Source organism: Rhincodon typus, chromosome 18 (genome assembly GCF_021869965.1).
Source record: "Rhincodon typus isolate 14 chromosome 18, sRhiTyp1.1, whole genome shotgun sequence".
NCBI lineage: Eukaryota > Metazoa > Chordata > Chondrichthyes > Orectolobiformes > Rhincodontidae > Rhincodon > Rhincodon typus.
In genome coordinates, this window is record NC_063349.1 from 56,059,807 (window position 1) to 56,080,417 (window position 20,611).

A 20,611-nucleotide genomic window follows, 5' to 3' on the forward strand; every position below is an offset into this window, starting at 1 on the left:
CTTGGCCTGCTGTGTTCATCCAGCCCTGCACCTTGTTGTCTCGGATTCTCCAGCATCTGCAGTTCCTACTATCTCTGCATCATTAACTGGTTAGGTTGATAATCATGGATTGACGTCTGTGCTATGATGAGGAATCGGGGGAACTGAGGAAACGCAATAGGAAATATATAGAAATGAACAGGAGATTTTGCCATTAACTGAGGCTATAATCAGAAACAAGGACTTTTTGAACTAAAACAAAATTACTGGAAATACTCAGCAGGTCTGGCAATGTTGTCGTTTCTTTGCCCATCTCCTGCCTTCCCTGGAAACCCTTCGGGTCCCTATTTTTTTTTTCCCAGTTCTGAAGGGAGGTCTTTGAGCCGAGAGGCTAACTCTGTCTCTCTCTGTGTGTGTGTGTGTGTGTGTGTCCCTCTCCACAGATGCTGCCAGACCTGCTGAGTTTCTCCAGCACGTTTGAAGATTGTTGTCAATCTGAACGTCACCGAGTGCTCTCTTCATGAGGCCGCCTCCTCCTCCTGGTGATGAAATGGGGATTCTCCGGTGGGACACTAGGCCCGAGGGCTGGGGTACAGCAGTAGGCCCAAGAAGGGACACGGACACGGACACACACTTGCCCCTGGGGCTGGGGGGGGGTGATTATGGTCCGGCCCCGCCCCCGTGGCCCTTCGTCGCTTCCCTTCCGGGTCAGGGGTCAGGCACTGTTTCCGGGCGGAATGGACGCGGACGGACTCCCGTTGGTGGGATCAGGGATCGACCTGACCCGGGTGAGGGGGGAAAGACAGGGGATTCCTAGAGCTATATTTTTTATCAGCGATAGTTTAAATGTTAACCGAGAGCCTGTAACCCTTAAATCTTATCCTAAACTTCGACCTCCGCCCATAAACCCTAGTCTTAACCTCTGACCTCTAACCTCCACCCTTAACCGCAGCCTGAGTCCTTACCCTTACCTCCTTGACTCCCCTACCTGACCTGTAACCCCATCCATAACCCCTTAAACTCAATTTAACCCTTTAATCCCAGCCACAGCCCCTTAACCATAATCTTAACCCCTTAAACTCAATTTAACCCTTTAGTCCCAATCTTAACCCCAACCATAACCCCTTAACCATAATCCTAACCCCTTAAAATCCAATTTAACCCCTTAATCCCAACCATAACCCCTTAATTTCAACGTAAACCCCTAAACTGCAGCTTTAACACCTAATCCTAACCCACTAACCATAACCTGTAAATCCTAATGTCAACATGTAACTACAACTTCTAAATGCCTGTCAGCATGAATTTACGAAAGGGAAATCATGCTTGACAAATGTACTGGAATTCTTCAACGGATGTAACTAGTAGAGTTGATCGGGGAGCCAGGGGATGTGGATTATTTGGATTTTCAGAGGCTTTCCGTAAAGTCCAATATAAGAGATTAATGTGTAAAACTAAAACACATCAGTTTGAGGGTAGTGTATTGAAAATTGGTTAGCAGACAGGAAACAAAGGGTAGAAATAAATGGGTCTTTTTCTGAATGGCAGGCAGTGACTAGTGGGGTATTCACAGGGATTATTGGACCCTTGCTATTCACATTATATGTTAATCATTTAGATGAGGGAATTAAATGTAATATCTCAAACTTTGCAGATGACACAAAGAGGAAGGGTGAACTGTGAGGAAGATGTCAGAATGTGATTTGGTCAGTCTGTGAGTTGGTAAATGCATGGCAGATGCAGTGTAATGTCGATAAATGTGAAGTTATATGCTTTAGTAGGAAAAATAGGAAGGCAGACTATTATATGAATGACTGTAAATTGAGAGAGGAGAATGATCAACAAGTCCTGGGTGTCCTTGTTCACCAGGAGCTGAAAGTAAGCACACAGGTGCAGCAGGAGGTAAAGAAGACAAATGACTCTGTTGGCCTCAAAGCGAGAGGATTTGAGTACAGGAGCAGGAATGTCTCACTGTAGTTATACAGGGCCTTGGTAGGGCCGCATCTGGAATATTGTGTGTAGTTTTGGCCTCAATATCTGAGGGAAAATGCTGTTGTTATAGATGGAGTGCAGTAAAGGCTCACTGAATTGATTCCTGGGATGGCAGGAAGATGTATTAGGAGAGATTGAGTCAGTTAGGATTGTATTCATTGGAATTCAGAAAAATGAGGGGGTAGATCTCATTGAAATCTGTAAAATTCAACAGGACTGGACTGGTTAAATGCTAGAAAGAAGTTTCTGATGTTGGAGTCCAGAACCGAGGGCCATATCTTAAGGATACGAGATAAATCTTTTAGTAGGTTACGACAAATTTCACCCAGAGAGTGGTGAGCCCGAGGCATTTGCTAGCACAGAAAGTGGAAAACATTGTTTTCAAGAAAGAGGTAGATAAAGCTCTTGTGGCTAAAAGGGTTAAGGGATGTCAACCATGATCATAATGATTGGCAGAGCAAGCTTGAGAGATCAAATGGCCTATTCCTGCTCCTACATTCTATGTATCTTAATACTTGATCCTTAGTTTTGATCCCGAAACTCTGATATGGATCCCCAACTGCAGCCCCAAGCTCAATCTGTAATTTTAATATCTAGTCAACAACAAAAGCAGAAGATGTGGGAAAAGCTCAGCAGGTCAGGCAACTTATGTGAAGAAAAAAATCAGAGTTAATGTTTCGGGTCTGGTGACCCTTTCTCAGAACTGGTTCTGAAACATTAACTCCGATTCTTTTCTTCACAGATACTGCCAGACCTGCTGAGCTTTACCAGCAACTTCTGTTTTTGTTCCTGATTTACAGCATCCACAGTTCTTTCGGTTTGTATTTAATATCTAGTCTTTGGCTCTGAAATTGTGGTTTCTTTTAAAATTGTTTTTGAGGTCTAGCTTTAGAGTGAATGGGTTTTTGAGCACAGCTAATGGATTTGTGTTTATCTTAGATTGTTTTATGATTAGCAAGATAAATAATGGATCTTCAAGTTTTGTTTGTGACTACTGGAACTTTTAGATTCAGTTTGACTATGAGTGAGGAAGTCCTGTGAAAGTGTTCAATAAGGATTGTGGTTAGGTCCAGTGATTCTGAGAAGGGACGGTTGTCATGAACTAGCTTATCTCAGAGTGAAGAGTCAGTGTTAGATAAAACCCTGAAGGGATTTCTTAAAGCTGAATATGTATAAATCAGGCATATAATATCTCCAGGAAGAAGTTATCTGCAGTTCCAATCTGTAAATTGAAGTTACAAATGACTTAAACCTACTGAGGTATTAGATACGGCGAATCTGGTGTGAGTATTGTAGGAGTAGTCTTTTGTGTACTGTACCAGGGATGTATTTTCCTTTGGATTTATAAAGGAGTCCTTTGGGATTATACTTCGACTGTGTGTTTAAAACTTTGCTTTTGCATTGCAAGTAGATAGTTTGGTTCATTCTATTTTTTTTTGTTAATAAACTTATTGTTTATTGTTAAAGTAAAATCTGCAGCATTTGAAACTTACGTTTTAGTGACAGGCCAATTCTTTAAAACCATAACAGACCAAACGTGATCTTGCAAGCTAGATTTCAGTATGGAATCTTACTTGTCCATTAAGAACATCAGTTGGAAATGGAACACCATTCATTATTTTTCAAGCTTGTATTCCTCAATTTTGGATTTTTTGGTGTGGGTATTTATTTGGTACATGCAGTCCCTGGGTTGCGAATGGCTTCCATTCTGGAAACCATTCACAAATCGATTTGTCCACAAGTCAGAACACAATGCAGGACAATGTTAAGCAGTCATTCGTAAGTACAGGAAATGTTTGTGTGTTGGTCTTTAAAATTATACCACTATATAGAATCACATTGTTAAGTTAGGCATTGGTAAGTCATGGACCCCTTACTTATGGACTGCGCTTTTGGAAATTCTCCGAATATTTCCCTCCTCCTTTAATCTGCATCTCCAACTATGAACAAAATTGACTTAAGCCTCCTGAATTTTTTTTCTGCAGTCAACAGAATGTGAAATTGATTTTGGATTTTTCACTGCAGGTTCCAGCCATCCAGCAGCAAAGGACTGTGGCATTTCTCAACCAGTTTATTGCGCACACTGTCCGGTTTTTGAATCGGTTTTCAACAGTTTGTGAAGAGGTAGTTCATAAAATTCCTTCTGTTTTGTTTCTGATTGATTGACTGCTAGCTGTGGATGTTTTTCTTGTTTGTTGTCTAATATATTATTTTTGTATTCTAGAGAAGTATGAAATACAGTGTACCTGGACGATATTTTTTGTGTTCACCTGTTTTTTAAAGTGTGCAGCAAAGTTAACTGTATGTGGCTAATAATGTAACATTATGCCATGTGACCTTGTCTTCCTTGTTGCTGGGTTTGAATTCAGGTTACAACACTGGTTCCTTGTAATTTTAACAATAATTCTGTAAATCTGTGGCTTATACCTACAACTATGTGTTATCAGGATTTGTTGCCCTTTCCTATTTGCCCTTGAACCAATTTCTGAGGGCAGTCAAGAATTAACCACATTGCTCTGGGTCTGCAGTCACAAGTAGGCCAGACCAAGAAAGGACTTCTGATTTCCTTCCCTAAAGGGGATTAGTGACTTCAATGGGTTTTTAGAACAATTGGTGATACTTTCATGGTCACCCTCACTGAGATTAGCTTTCAGTTCTTGATTTAGTAATTGAATTTAAATTCCACCAGCTTCCATGACAGAATTTTAACTCATATCCCCCAAAGCATTAGCCTGGGGTAGGTCTCATTTACCAGTCCAGTCACAGTACCACTATCCCACAGTCTGTCCATCTTGGACCTCCACACTGCTGTTGATTTGTGACTGTCTCTATCTGTGAGTCAGAAAGTCAGATTTAGGATCTATGCACAAGGAAATCTACAGCATGAAAACCAGACCCACCTAAAAATGGGGAATGACATGCTAACCAGATTGAATTGTCTGGGCCTTAAGGGCTGATTTACCACAATGTGGAGCTCACAGTTTGTAACACGTTTTGTTGGTAGCGATTCTGCTTGAGTGAGAAGATTAAGTTCTCCTGTACTGTAGAATTTGAGCCTACATTCTGGGCTAATACTCCACTGCAGTACTGAGGGAGTGCTGCACTGCCAAAAGTACTGTCTTTCAAATGAGCCTTTAACCTGAGATCCTAGCTGCCTGATGGGATGGATGTGAAGATCCCATGACACTACTTCAAAGAAGAGCAGAAGGGATCCCCCCACCCATGTCCTGTGGCTAATATTTTTCCCTCAACAAATAAAGCAAAAACAGATTGGGTATTACCACATGGCTGTAAGTATGAATTTACCGTTTGGAAATTAGCTGTCACATTTCCAACATTACAACAGTTACTGCATTTCTTGGCTTTGGCATGTCTCATGGTTGTAAGTAATGTTTTCTGTAAGTCGCGCTGCTGTGCAGCCACTCCCAAGGTGCACACGTGCCAATCAGTCTTGCCAATACATTCGCTTTCGGTTTCTCCATGCACAAACCTCGGAGGTCCACAGCTGGAGCAATTAGAAGGAATAAGTCAAGAAGAATGCTGTATAAATGAAAATTTTACATTTAGGACAATGAGGTGAATGTTAAAGATTCTATGGCACTATTTTGAGGCTGGGAAGTTTTTGTTATTCTTGTCAAACACTCTGTGTCCTTTTCCTAAGCTCTCTTTAATGACATAATGTAGTGATGGAGTAGCAGGCAGCATGTGGGCTCCATAGCCCATGAATCCAGAGCTCAACTACTCTGTCCGCTCTTTTTTTTTCTCTGCCTTTTTTTAATGTTTCCAGTTATTATTTATTATCAAGATTCACCTTACTTTCTTTTAACTGCTTCGATGGAAGGCTTCTCCTGGTCCAGCGACGAGGTGTTTTGCAGCAGCCCAGCGTGAAGGTATTGTCTTCATGTGGACGTCTTCAGCGTCAGTTTCTAGGTATTCCAGCAGCCCAGCAGGCGGTCTCATCCAGAAATGGTGGTCACGGCCCAACGTGGCGGTCTCTTGGTGTGGTGGGCTTGACCCCATGAGGAGGTCTTGTCCCCATGTGGAGGTCCTGTCTGTCCTCAGCTTGCAGGTATTCCTACGGCTTTGCAGGCAGTTCCGTCCAGGAATGGCAGTCTCCTCCCAGCTGAGTCTTCTGGGTATTCCATCGTTCCTTAATCGGCTTTCCCTAAGCCCAAGAGCCGTTAACTGTGATGAACTTTGGCTTAATTTTACTTTTTTCTCATTATTATGTATGATTTCTGTAATTACTATAAGCGCCGTGGTGTGGCGACTTATAAAACATTTCACTGTATTTTTCATACAAGAGTACACAAGAGTGACAATAAATTTCCATTCTGTTCTATTCTTCCTGCTCTCTCTCTCTTGCATGTAAACACATTTACTCAGCACTCCTCACCAGGTTGTTTATTTGAATGTCACTGGGTGCTGTTTTATTAAATTATCCAACTGTCATTGCACTTCAGAACTAATATGTTGTTTATTACAAACTTTGCTGTGTTTGAGAGTCATAATAAGTTTGCTTGATGGTAATGTCAATGGATTAGTAATTTAAAGACACAGGAAAATGCCCTGGAGGAACAGATTCAGATACAGAAAGTTAAAAAGGAATAAAACTAGACAGACCACTTAGCTTCAATTTGGATACCAGAAGCAGCAGTGGCATACCCTTCCCACTTACTGAGAGCGTATCTGTGCCAAATGGACTGCAACAGTTTAAAAACATAGCTCATCACCACCTTTTCAAGTGCAATTAAAACTGGACAATAAATGCTGACCAAACCAGCAATGGCATATTGCATGAAAATATTTTTAAAAGTACAAATAAATGTTGGCATGTTTTCCATATCTAAAATCTACTCTATTTTCTGTTTTACAAGTGTTTATGCAATTATTACAAATATGTGATTAGTTTATCCTCTCTGTTTCAGAAACTGGCCAGTCTTTCTCTACGTATCCAGCAAATTGAAACAACTCTCAATATTCTAGAGGCAAAGGTGAGCTTTGTGGCTGTGAATGTGTCATCTGATTTTATTCTGTGTACTCTATAACTGATGCATCAGCAGTAGGTTATAACAGCAGATCTAGTTGCATATTGAACACATCACTATACAGTGAGGTCTGACTGTAGATTGGAAGCAGCAGATTGCAATATAGGGTGATTGCATGTCCAAGTAGAATTGGTCTCTTAGCAGTCAGTTGCAACAACTGCTGTTTGACTTGTTCCAAGCACTCCAATTGGTTTTGTGAATATTTTTGGAAGTGATTTTCAAATTTGTCTGACATTTACCAGTTGCTAAAACAAACACAGAAAATACTGGAGAAACTCAGCAGGAGTTCTTTACGCAGAGGGTGGTGGGTGCCTGGAACGCGTTGCCAGCAGAGGTGGTAGAGGCGGGCACGATAGCGTCATTTAAGATGTATCTAGACAGATACATGAATGGGCAGGGAGCAGAGGGATACAGATCCTTGGAAAATAGGCGACAGGTTTAGATAGAGGATTTGGATCGGCACAGGCTTGGAGGGCTGAAGGGCCTGTTCCTGTGCTGTAATTTTCTTTGTTCTTTGTTTTTTGTTAGGACTGGCAGCAATTGTGGAGAGAGAAACAGTTAACTTTTCGAGCCTGATATATCTTCTTTAGAACTAATTGCTTTTTAAAATTTGAGAAACGTTGATGTCGTTGACCAGGCCAGTATTTGTTTCCCCCTGCTAATTGCCTTTAAGAAGGTAGTATTGAGCCACTGACCAAAACTGCTAGATTAGATACACCAATGGTGCTATTAGAAAGAAAGTTAGGGTATATTAACCCAGAGACAGTGAAAAAATGGAGGTGGTGAGTGGGTCGGAGGGGAACCTGTAGGTGATGAATCACCCATGCATCTGGAGTTCACAGATTTGGAAAATATGTCTTGTAGGGAAGCTTTAGAAGTGACAGTATTCCCTCGCACTTGCTGCCCTTGTTCTTCTTGGAAGGTGCAAATAAGGGAGCCTTTCCGTATTGACGCAGTAGTTCTAATAAATGACCAGGTTGCAGACATGGTGATTTTTAGGCTTTATAATTGGTTTTCTTATTTTTCCTGATACTTGCCGTTTCTTTAAACTCTATCATATAATCCAGTGGTCTCCAATCTTTAACATATGATCATTTTTTTGAATTTAATTGCAACCCAGGTTTACTGGGTTTAGCAATTAGCAGTTTGTTTTCAGTGCTATATAAATCTAAAACCAAGGGTATGTGATTATCCATGTTGTCCTCTATTCACCAAGTCTTAGTGTGATACCTGTGACTGCACATTATCTGCCAGTGCATTGAAGTCTGGGTTGTAGTTTGAAACTACAGATGCTGTCTATCTATAAGGCTGGTGCAATATTTGGGCCTGATTATCTTCATTTGAGAGAATGCTGTCTCACAGAGAGATGTGGAGCCAAAGTAAGCCTCCACTTTAAGAGCCCAGGATGAGAGGAGTCGATATTTTTCTCTGTTTGCAAGTTCCCAAAAATTGCTGTCTCCATCTGGCTTTCAGCTGAATACCATTTTACCATTTTGTATAGTAACAATCTCCACATCAACTTCACTGCTTTGAAAATCAAACCCCTGATAGAATTTGATAGCCAATCTACCAATGTCTAATTAAAGAAATGATTTTGAGACAAACATGACGAATTGTTCCAACACATCAGTTCCTGAAATTGCCTGTTGAATCCCTGTGCTAACTTCCTCAGGGATATGCAGAGGTTTTCTGGTTGTATTATTTTATTTGTCTTTGACTTTTTTTCTAGTATTTTCTTCCAACTTAGAAAGTGTAGCAGGATTTTATATTTTAATTGGGAGGACCAAGACCCAGTTCCAGTTTGAGTGCATCCGCAGCACTGAACGTAAATTGCTGAGACACTGTCCTTTCCCTACAGTTCACAGTTCAGCTCATTTAGTTTTGCCATTATGTCTGTAAGGAACCCGTAGGACAGCTACACATGCCTGACAGATCACTGTGCACTTTATTCCTTGATTTAATAAAAGTAATGATTTCAGGCATCAAATCTCAAAAATCTTTGGAGGATCTTTTCTTGATTTAACTACCTCCCATCAGCATTGAGGATTAGTTCCCCCTAAGCAACATTGAATTTATCGAGTAAGGATTTAAACAAGCAGTGCTGAAAGGATCTTGCTTGAATTGAGTTTACAACCTTAAAAACACTATTTTGCAAAGTCCGTAATAAGATATAGGAGCAGAATTTAGCCCATTGAATCTGTTCTGCCATTAAATCATGTCTGATATGTTACTCAACCCTATTCCTCCTGCATTCTCCAGGTAACCCAAAATCCCCTTACGCAAACAAGAACCTATGTATGTCTGTCCTAAATACACCCAGTGACTTGGCCTCTGCAACCCTCTGTGGCAACGAGTTCCACAGATTCGCCAGCCTCTAGCTGAATAAATTCCTCATCATCTCAGTTCTAAAGAGTCATCCCTTCATTTTGAGGCTGTGCCCACTGGTCCTCATCTCTCCCACTAGTAGAAACATCTTCTCCACATCCACTCTATGCAGGCCTCTCAGTATTCTGTAAGTTTCAGTCAGATCCCACTTGTCCTTTGAAACTCCGTTGAGTACAGATCCAGAGTCCTCAAACACTTCTCGTATGACAAGCTCTTCATCTGAGATCATTCTTGTAAACCACTTCTCGATCCCCTCCAATACCAACACATCTTTCCTTAGATATGGGACCCAAAACGTGTCTCAATATTCCAAATGCAGTCTGACCAGAACCTTATACAGCCTCAGCACTACATTTGTGCTGTTGTATTCTAGCCCTCTTAAAATGAATGCTAACACTGCATTTTGCTTCCTAACTGCCAACTGAACCTGCATGTTAGCCTTAAGAGAATCCTGAACTAGGACTCTCAAGTTCCTTTGTGCTTCAGATTTCCAAAGCCTTTCCCTGCTTAGAAAATAGCCTATGCCTCTCTTCTTCCTACCAAACTGCATAACCTCTCACTTTCTCACATTGTATTCCATTTGCCATACTGTGCCCATTCTCCTAGCCTGTCCAAGTCCTCCTGCAACTTCCCTGCTTCCTCAACACTAACTGTCCCTCCACCTATCTTTACGTCTGCAAACTTGGCAAGAATGCTGTCAGTTCTGTTTTTTATTGATTTGTGGGACGTGAGCATCACTGGTTGGCTAGCATTTATTGGCCATTCCTAGTTGCCGTTGAGAAGGTGGTGGTCCATAGAACATAAAACATAGAACATTACAGTGCAGTACAGGCCCTTCGGCCCTCGATGTTGCGCCGACCTGTGAAACCAATCTGAAGCCCATCTAACCTAAACTATTCCATTATCATCCATATGTTTATCCAATGACCATTTAAATGCCCTTAAAGTGGGCGAGTCTACTACTTTTGCAGGCAGGGCATTCCACGCCCTTACTACTCTCTGAGTAAAGAACCTACCTCTGACATCTGTCCTATATCTATCACCCCTCAATTTAAAGCTATGTCCCCTCGTGCTAGCCATCACCATCCGAGGAAAAAGGCTCCCACTGTCCACCTTATCTAATCCTCTGATCATCTTGTATGTCTCTATCAAGTCACCTCTTAACCTTCTCTCTAACGAAAACAGCCTCAAGACCCTCAGCCTTTCCTCATAAGACCTTCCCTCCATACCAGGCAACATCCTGGTAAATCTCCTCTGCACCCTTTCCAATGCTTCCACATCCTTCCTATAATGCGGTGACCAGAACTGTACGCAATACTCCAAGTGCGGCCGCACCAGAGTTTTGTACAGCTGCAACATGACCTCATGGCTCCGAAACTCAATCCCTCTACCAATAAAACCTAACATACTGTACGCCTTCTTAACAACGCTATCAACCTGGGTGGCAACTTTCAGTGATCTATGCACATGGACACCAAGATCTTTCTGCTCATCTACACTACCAAGAGTCTTACCATTAGCCCAGTACTCTGTATTCCTGTTACTCCTTCCAAAGCGAATCACCTCACACTTTTCCGCATTAAACTCCATTTGCCACCTCTCAGCCCAGCTCTGCAGCTTATCTATGTCCCTCTGTAACCTGCAACATCCTTCCGCACTATCCACAACTCCACCAACTTTGGTGTCATCCGCAAATTTACTAACCCATCCTTCTACGCCCTCATCCAGGTCATTTATAAAAATGACAAACAGCAGTGGCCCCAAAACAGATCCTTGAGGTACACCACTAGTAACTGAACTCCAGGATGAACATTTCCCATCAACCACCACCCTCTGTCTTCTTACAGCTAGCCAATTTCTGATCCAAACCGCTAAATCCCCCTGAATCCCATGCCTCCGTATTTTCTGCAATAGCCTACCATGGGGAACCTTATCAAACGCTTTACTGAAATCCAAATACACCACATCAACCACTTTACCCTCATCCACCTGTTTGGTCACCTTCTCGAAGAACTCAATAAGGTTTGTGAGGCACGACCTACCCTTCACAAAACCGTGTTGACTATTCCTAATCAAATTATTCCTTTCTAGATGATTATAAATCCTATCTCTTATAATCCTTTCCAACACTTTATCCACAACCGAAGTAAGGCTCACTGGTCTATAATTACCAGGGTTGTCTCTACTCCCCTTCTTGAACAAGGGGACAACATTTGCTCGTCTCCAGTCTTCTGGCACTATTCCTGAAGACAATGACGACATAAAGATCAAAGCCAAAGGCTCTGCAATCTCCTCTCTAGCTTCCCAGAGAATCCTAGGATAAATCCCATCCAGCCCAGGGGACTTATCTATTTTCACACCTTCCAGAATTGCTAACACCTCCTCCTTATGAACCTCAATCCCGTCTAGTCTAATAGACTGTATCTCAGTATTCTCCTCGACTACATTGTCTTTTTCCTGTGTGAATACTGACGAAAAATATTCATTTAGCACCTCTCCTATCTCTTCAGACTCCACGCACAACTTCCCACTACTGTCCTTGACCGGCCCCAATCTTACTCTAGTCATTCTTTTATTCCTGACATACCTGTAGAAAGCTTTAGGGTTTTCCTTGATCCTACCTGCTAAAGACTTCTCATGTCCCCTCCTGGCTCTTCTTAGCTCTCTCTTTAGGTCCTTCCTGGCTAACTTGTAACTCTCAAGCACCCTAACTGAGCCTTCACGCCTCATCTCTGCATAAGCCTCCTTCTTCCTCTTGACAAGAGATTCAACTTCGTTAGTAAACCATGGTTCCCTCGCTCGACCACTTCCTCCCTGCCTGACAGGTACATACTTCTCAAGGACACGCAGTAGCTGTTCCTTGAACAAGCTCCACATTTCAATTGTGCCCAGCCCCTGCAGTTTCCTTCTCCATCCTATGCATCCTAAATCTTGCCTCATCGCCTCAGAATTGCCTTTCCCCCAGCTATAACTCTTGCCCTGCGTTATATACCGATCCCTTTCCATCGCTAAAGTAAACGTAACCGAATTGTGGTCACTATCACCAAAGTGCTCACCTACCTCCAAATCTAACACCTGGCCTGGTTCATTACCCAGTACCAAATCCAATGTGGCCTCGCCTCTTGTTGGCCTATCTACATACTGTGTCAGGAAACCCTCCTGCACACATTGGACAAAAACTGACCCATCTGAAGTACTCGAACTATAGCGTTTCCAGTCAATATTTGGAAAGTTAAAGTCCCCCATAACAACTACCCTGTTACTTTCGCTCCTATCCAGAATCATCTTTGCAATCTTTTCCTCTACATCTCTGGAACTTTTCGGAGGCCTATAGAAAACTCCCAACAGGATGACCTCTCCTTTCCTGGTTCTAACCTCAGCCCATACTACCTCAGTAGACGAGTTGTCATCAAATGTCCTTTCTGCCACCGTAATACTGTCCTTGACTAACAATGCCACACCTCCCCCTCTTTTACCACCTTCCCTGATCTTACTGAAACATCTAAACCCCGGAACCTGCAACAACCATTCCTGTCCCTGCTCTATCCATGTCTCCAAAATGGCCACAACATCGAAGTCCCAGGTACCAACCCATGCTGCAAGTTCACCCACCTTATTCCGGATGCTCCTGGCATTGAAGTAGACACACTTCAAACCACCTTCCTGCCTGCCGGTACACTCCTGCGACCTTGAAACCTTATTTATGACCTCACTACTCTCAACCTCCTGTACACTGGAGCTACAATTCAGGTTCCCACGCCCCTGTTGAATTAGTTTAAACCCTCCCGAAGAGCATTAGCAAATTTCCCCCCCAGGATATTGGTACCCCTCTGGTTCAGGTGTAGACCATCCCGTTTGTAGAGGTCCCACCTACCCCAGAATGAGCCCCAATTATCCAGGTATCTGAATCCCTCCCTCCTGCACCATCCCTGTAGCCATGTGTTCAACTGCTCTCTCTCCCTATTCCTCGCCTCGCTAGCACGTGGCACGGGTGACAAACCAGAGATAACAACTCTGTTTGTTCTAGCTCTAAGCTTCCACCCTAGCTCCTTGAATTTCTGCCTTACGTCCCCATCCCTTTTCCTACCTATGTCGTTGGTGCCTATGTGGACCACGACTTGGGGCTGCTCCCCCTCCCCCTTAAGGATCCCGAAAACATGATCCGAGACATCACGGACCCTGGCACCTGGGAGGCAACACACCAACCGCGAGTCTCTCTCGCTCCCACAGAATCTCCTATCTGTCCCCCTAACTATGGAGTCCTCAATGACTAATGCTCTCCTCCTCTCCCCCCTTCCCTTCTGAGCAACAGGGACAGACTCTGTGCCAGAGACCTGTACCCCATGGCTTACCCCTGGTAATTCGTCCCCCCAACAGTATCCAAAACGGTATACTTGTTTTTGAGGGGAACGGCCACAGGGGATCCCTGCACTGTCTGCCTGTTCCCTTTCCGTCCCCTGACTGTAACCCATCTACTTTTTTCCTGTACCTAAGGTGTGACTACCTCCCCGTAACTCCTCTCAATTACCCCCTCAGCCTCCCGAATGATCCGAAGTTCATCCAGCTCCAGCTCCAGTTCCCTAACACGGTTTCCGAGGAGCTGGAGTTGGGTGCACTTCCCGCAGATGAAGTCAGTGGGGACACTAGTGGTGACCCTTACCTCCCACATTCTACAGGAGGAGCATACAACTGCCCTAACATCCATTCCCACTGTTCTGACTTCCCAAACAGACAAATTAAAAAAAAAAAAATACTAGTAGCCTTACCAAATCAGCGCTCAGAACCTTTTTTTTTTGGTTAGAGGAGGAGGATGGGTGGGAGACACTACCTCGGTAGTGTTTCGGGTAAAGCAACCGCCCAAATATATTACCTCACTTACTCACTCCGAAAATGGAGTCACGCGAGGTAAGACTTTTACAATCGAAAAAGCTCACCTTCCCAGGCTGCCCTCGCACTTCCTCCTGGACTCCCGCGGCTGAAACAACTGAAAGCCAGGTTGTCAGTGTATAATTTGAATAGTTGTGGTCCCAACATAGAATCCTTGGCAAGTCCATTAGTCACAGGCTGCCATCCTGAAGAAGTCCCCTTTATCCCTACTGTCTGCCATTTGCCAGACAGCCAATCCTCTATCCATGCCAGTACTTTCCCATAACACTATGGGCTCTTATTTAGCAGAATTCTATGTGGCACCTTGTCAAAGGCCTTATGGAAATCCAAATAGATCACATCCCACTGGCTGTCCTTTGTCAAACTTGCTCATTACCCCTTCAAAGAATTATAACAGGTTTGTCAGGCCTGACTTCCAATTGACGAAGCCACACTGACTCAGCCCTATTTTACCATGCACTTCCAAGTACTCTACAATCTCATCTTTAATAACGGACTCTAAATTCTTACCAATGACCGAGGTCAGGCTAACCGAGCTTTAGTTTCCTGGCTTCTGCCTCCCTCCCTTACTAAACAGGGTGTTACATTTGCCATTTTCCAGTCCCCTGGGACCCTCCCTGACTCCAGTGATTCCTGAAAGATCACCACAAATGCCTCTACAGGTGTAGTTCATCTGGTCCAGGTTATTTGTCCACCTTCAGACCTTTCAGCTTCCCTAGCACCTTCTCCTTAGTGATGCTCAATACACTCACCTCTGCTCCTTGACTCTCTTGAAGTTCAGGTATGCTGCTGGTGTCATCAACTGTGAAAACTGATGTAACGTACCTATTGAGCTCCTGTGTCATTTCTTTGCGTCCCATTACTAATTCTCTAGCCTCATTTTCCATTGGTCCAATTTCCACTCTTCCCTCTCTCTTACCTTTTAGGTATCTAAAAAGACCTCTTGCAATCTTCTTTTATATTACTAGCTAGCATACCCTTATATTTCATCTTTTCCTCCTTGTTGCTTTTTAGTTATCATGTGTTAGTTTTTAAAGGCCTCCCAATCCTCTGGCTTTCCACTATGTTCACCTTGTATGCATTCTCTTTTGCTTTTATGCTGTCCCTGACTTCCCTGTCATGCAAACACATATGTTAGCCTCATCCTCCCCTTAGAATGTTTCTTCATCCTTGGAATGAATTTTTGCTGAGAATTTCTCTCGAATTACCTTCAGAAATTCCTGCCATTGCTGCTGTACCATCTGCCCTGTTTTGCTCCCCTTCCAGTCAACTCTGGCCAGCTCCTCCCTCATGTCTTTTTAGTTACCTTTACTCAATTATGATACCATTATACCCGATTTCAGCTTATATCATATTATGGTCACTAGGTGTTCCTTCCCCTTGAGCTCAATCAAATCTACCTCATCACATATCACCAAATCCAGAAGTGCCTGTTCTCTTGTGGGCTGCACCACAATCTGCAAAAAAAATCTCGTAGACGTTCCACAAATTTCTTTTCTTTAGATCTGCTACCAATCTAAATTTGCCAATCCATCTGCATATCGAAGTCTTCCATGATTATTATAAAACTGCTTTTCTTACACGTCTTTTCTATCTCTTGATTTATTTTCTTCCCCACATCCTGACCACTGCTAGGAAGCATGTACAAAATTCCCATCAGAGTCTTGGCTCCTCAACTCCACCCACACAGATTCTATGCCTTCCAACTCTATTATTGATATCGATGTAATTTCATTTCTCACTAACAAGACAACGACCCCCCCCCCACAACCCCACCAATTTGCCCAACCTTTTGATAGGGCATGTATCCTTGGATATTTAGTTTATTTGGTTTCCTGCCCTGATCCCCTCGCAGCTACATGTCACGACATCGTATCCACCAATTTCAATCTGTGCTATAAGCTCATTTACCTCATTTCATATACTGCGCATATTTAAATGCAACACCCTCAGTCCTGTGGTGACTGCCTCCCTTTCTCATAGTTGTCCCCTTATTTGCTGTGTCTGAATTTAGATACCTGACCCTTTCCATACTCTCTGTCCTATTACTTGTTCTGGAAACTTTAATAACCTCTGCTGAGCTCTGGAACTCCCATCCCTTAGCTTCATCCATAACTTTCATGTAACTGAACCCACCAAATATTACCTTTACAAAATGGCTCTGTTGGAATTTCTTGATGTTTATTTACAAAGTTGTAAACATTGCATTCTAAGCTCTCATCGAGCTGAGGAGCTGCTACAATCAATCAGCCTAGAACTGGCAGAAGGAGACTTCTGGGGTTACTCTGAGGGTCCGTGCAAATAAACACCCAAATATGATTCAGTGTCAGGACAGAGAGCAGGCAGTTGGGGGCCAGGGAACAGATTTGTGATGAGAGTGAAGTAAACAATGGTGTTCAACTGAAGGAAATTGTTACTTACTCAAAATACAGGAGAAGCCGTGTGGCATCAGGGGCATTGGAAGGATTGAAAGGCGTGCGAGTTGTTTTCACAGAGAAGAAGAGAGATGAGACATGATGCTAAGTCAGGGCTACAATGTGGAGGTGCTGGTGTTGGACTGAGGTGGACAAAGTCAGAAGTCACACAACACTAGGTTGTGATTTCAAATAAACCTGTTGGACCATAACCTGGTGTCATTGTGATTTCTGACTGAGTCAGGGCTAGGGCAGGGGAAACTTGAAGGGGAGGGTATATCATTGGACGCTGAACATATGGACTCCAACTTAGTAACAAAGAAGACAGTGAGCTGCTTCCTTTTGTTGGAGGTGAAGGTGGAAAGGGGTTTATTAGGAGGAGGTTTTAAGAAGATGGCTGGTTATAAAGTGGAGCAAGGAGAGATCTGTGTTTGCATTCTGGGTGTTGCTGGTGCAGTGAGTAGTTTTGGATGACTGGAGCAAGACTCAATAATACTCGATGTGGCGATGGATGATTTAACCAATTGTCATGTACATTCAAGTCCACATGAAGGAAGGAAGGTGGAGTCCATTCTTGGAAAAGGATGAAGAGTTTGCTAGGGACAAGGTCGAGAAAGGAATCCAAGAATCCAAGGTGGAAGAGTGTTTTGAGCAGATCACTGCTGCAGAAGTATTACAACAAATGAAAACCCAGCGGCTTAGAGAAGGTGGATAAGGCCAGCATTTGTTGCCCATCCCCAAATACACTGGAACTGATTTCTGGGACTTATCACATATGTAGGCCAGACCAGGTTAAGACAGCAAATTTCCTCCCCTAAAGAACGTTAGTAAATCAAATGGTTTTTTTGTGACATTGGATGATACTTATCACTGTTACTTAAACCAACTTTCTATTCCTTGAATTGATTTTGAACCAGTGACACCAGAGCATTTGCTTTGGTCTCTCTCTTACTAGTCTAGCAACTTTACCACTACACCTCCATCTCTCATGCCATCATTCCCAGGATCGAGCACAGAAAGAAATGATAAAGAATTGAGCGTGATAAGCAGATAGGTTTGCTGAGCTGTAAGATTAACAATATAATGAAACGTTTGACAAAATAGTGTCTGGACTTAATTCTGTGTAATAGTTTCTGTATAATAACAAGGATAAAAAATGTACATAAAAGTATAATACTATCGATGCTGGAAATGTGAAATAAAAACAAAGTGCTAGCAAAACTCAGCAGGTCTGCCCGAATCTATGGAGAAAGAAACGTTATCATTTTGAGTCTGGTATCTTCAGAACTGGCTTGAAGAATTCAGATTGGTTTCAAAACATTAACTCTGTTATTCTCTCCACAGAAGCTGCCAGACCAGTTGAGTTTTGCCAACACTTTCTGTTTTTATTAAGAACAAAAAATCATCTTGTACTGCATTTCTGCCCGTCTGTTGTGCTACAGCTGGAACATGTAGTGATGGAGAAGCTGAGATAGTGCTCACTTCCATACACAGCTGGTGGGCTAGTGTATTAAATGGCAGCCACCACTCATTTACCACAGACTATAAGTCAGAGCATTGCTAAAGTTACAAAGTGCCAGCAGAAACATGAGGTGCTGTCTTTGGAACAGCTAGTGTTGATTTTAGAAGTTGCAGTACCAGTAGTAGTAGTAGCTTCTATCCATCAATCTCTGTACACTGAGAGGCAATGGCATGCCAGTTTGTATTTTATATTGATTCAGTTCACGTACAGGGCTGTAAGCTGTCTGGCCTGCATAGACAGACAATACTGATACTTTTAACAGTGTTTAACATTACTTACTCTTTAATATTTAAAATGGGAGAGTCACCCTCTGTATCTTTTCCAAAGGTTTTGTCATAAGCTTTAGTGGGGCATGCTTTCTTTGAAATGATGTCAGTGACCTTATTTATTTTGGAAGGTTTGCTAACTGAGGATAGAGTGTGGCATTGCATCTGTATATATGGTCATTCACTGAAAACACTGGTCTAGCCTCAGTGGGAGTATTGCATCCAATTCTGGGGACTGTGTTCTCGGAAGGAGGTGAAGACTCTTGAGAGGGTGCAAAGAAGATTGTCAATAACAGCTCCAGTGATAAGGGACTCCAGTTATAAGGATAGATTGCAGAAGCTGTTCTCCTTGGAGAAGATTTGATTGAGGTGTTCACAATCATACATGGCCCAGAGAGAGAGAAACTGTTCCCAATTGCAGAAGACCGTACCGATTGAAAGTGATTGTCAAAAGAACCAGTTGTAACATACGGAAAAACATATTTTACACATTACGTGGTTAAGGTCTGGAATGCATTTCCTGGAATTGTGATACAGGCAGATTCAGTTGTGAGTTTTGAAAATAAATTGGGTAAATGCTTGAACAGAGAAAACTTGAAAGGTTACAGAGGAATGGGACCAGCTGAATTGCTCTTACAGAGAGCCAAGACAGACCAAATGTGCTGAATAGCTGCCTTCTATACTGTAACCACTCCAGTGGTTTTGGCAGGCATGTCATTTTGTCACAAGTATGAAGTTTCAGGACTGTCTCTTTAATTTATGTAAGATAGAGAAATGAAGCAGACAATATGACCTGTTCTGAATTTTTCCCAACACCAAGCTTGATCCAACACAAAAACAAATTGTTGGAGAAACTCAGCAGCTCTGGCAGCAGAAAGAAAGTAGAGTTAATGTTTCAATTTCGGTGACTCTTCATCAGAACTGTTAGCAGTTGGGGGAAAAAAGTGGTATTTATACTGAAGACCAGGTTGGGGGCTTTAGTGGAGATGGAGCAGATAGGTGGAGACAGAGACCAGAGAGAGAAAGAGATATGAAAGCGTTAGATAAAATGATGATTATGGACAGAAGAACAGAACAGAAGAAAAGCTGCATAAGTGATAATAAGAGCTAAGAGTAGGAGAAAATTGGTGAGCTGTACTAAATAGGGCTTGGGTCGTGTTGTAAAATAGACAGACCTAGGGGTTCAGGTACATAATTCTTTGAAGTTTGCATCACATGTAGACAGGGTGGTTAAGAAGGCATTTAGCACACTTGCCTTCATTGGTCAGACCTTTGAGTTTGAGGGTTGGGACATCATGTTGGGGTTGTACAGGATGTAATTGAGAGGAGACCTCATCCGGAGTACCGTGCCCAGTTCTGGTTGCCCTGTTTTAGGAAGGATATTATTAAGCTGGAGAAGGTTCAGAAGAGATTTACCAGGCTGATGCTGGGAAAGGAGGGTTTGAGTTATGGGGAGAGGTTGGATAGGCTGGGACTTGATTGGTTGGATAGGCTGGTCTTAAATGCACAGTAGGACATTGAGGGGTGACTTTATAGAGGTTTATAAAATCATGAGGGGTATAGATAAGATGAATGGCAGGTGTCTTTTCCCTAGGGCAGGGGATTTTAAGACTTGGGGGCATATTTTAAGGTGAGAGGAGAAAGATTTTAGAAAGACTTGAGGAGCAATCTTTTTACACAGAGAGTAGTTCATGTGTGGAATGAACTTCCAGAGGAAGTGATGGATGTGGGTACAATTACAGCATTTAAAAGACATTTGGATAAGTACATGAATAAAAAAAGGTTTGGAGGGATATGGGCCAAGCGCAGGCAGGTGGGACTATATTAGTTTGGGATTATGTTCGGCATGGACTGGTTGGACCGAAGGGTCTGTTTCTATGCTGTATGACTTCATGGCTATATGAATGCAACCGATATAATGTGATAATGGGCCTAGAGTACATGAAAATGGGTGACTGTGCTGAAAACAATCATGTCATTACAAGAGGTAGTAGGAACTGCAGATGCTGGAGAATCTGAGATAACAAGGTGTAGAGCTGGATGAACACAGCAGGCCAAGCAGCATCACAGGAGCAGGAAGGCTGACGTTTCGGGCCTAGACCCTTCTTCTGAAGAAGG

General features: G+C 42.8%; 1 protein-coding gene across 1 annotated transcript; it reads left to right on the forward strand.

Annotated features, from left to right (window-relative positions):
- Window positions 1-191: 191 nt before the first annotated feature.
- Window positions 192-17,271, forward strand: washc3 (WASH complex subunit 3). Its single transcript, XM_048607966.1, has 4 exons — window positions 192-767; window positions 3,997-4,095; window positions 6,900-6,965; window positions 17,248-17,271. Exons 1-4 carry the CDS (start codon window positions 642-644, stop codon window positions 17,254-17,256), a joined length of 300 nt encoding a protein of 99 aa, XP_048463923.1. The 5' UTR covers window positions 192-641; the 3' UTR covers window positions 17,257-17,271.
- The last annotated feature ends 3,340 nt before the right edge of the window (window positions 17,272-20,611 follow it).

Excerpts from the sequence above, each read along its gene's own strand:
- washc3 (XM_048607966.1), top strand. The coding sequence starts at position 642 with ATGGTCCGGCCCCGCCCCCGTGGCCCTTCGTCGCTTCCCTTCCGGGTC. Across the intron at positions 768-3,996 it reads CAGGGATCGACCTGACCCGG|GTTCCAGCCATCCAGCAGCA; the intron begins GTGAGGGGGGAA and ends TTTTCACTGCAG. Across the intron at positions 4,096-6,899 it reads TTTCAACAGTTTGTGAAGAG|AAACTGGCCAGTCTTTCTCT; the intron begins GTAGTTCATAAA and ends TCTCTGTTTCAG.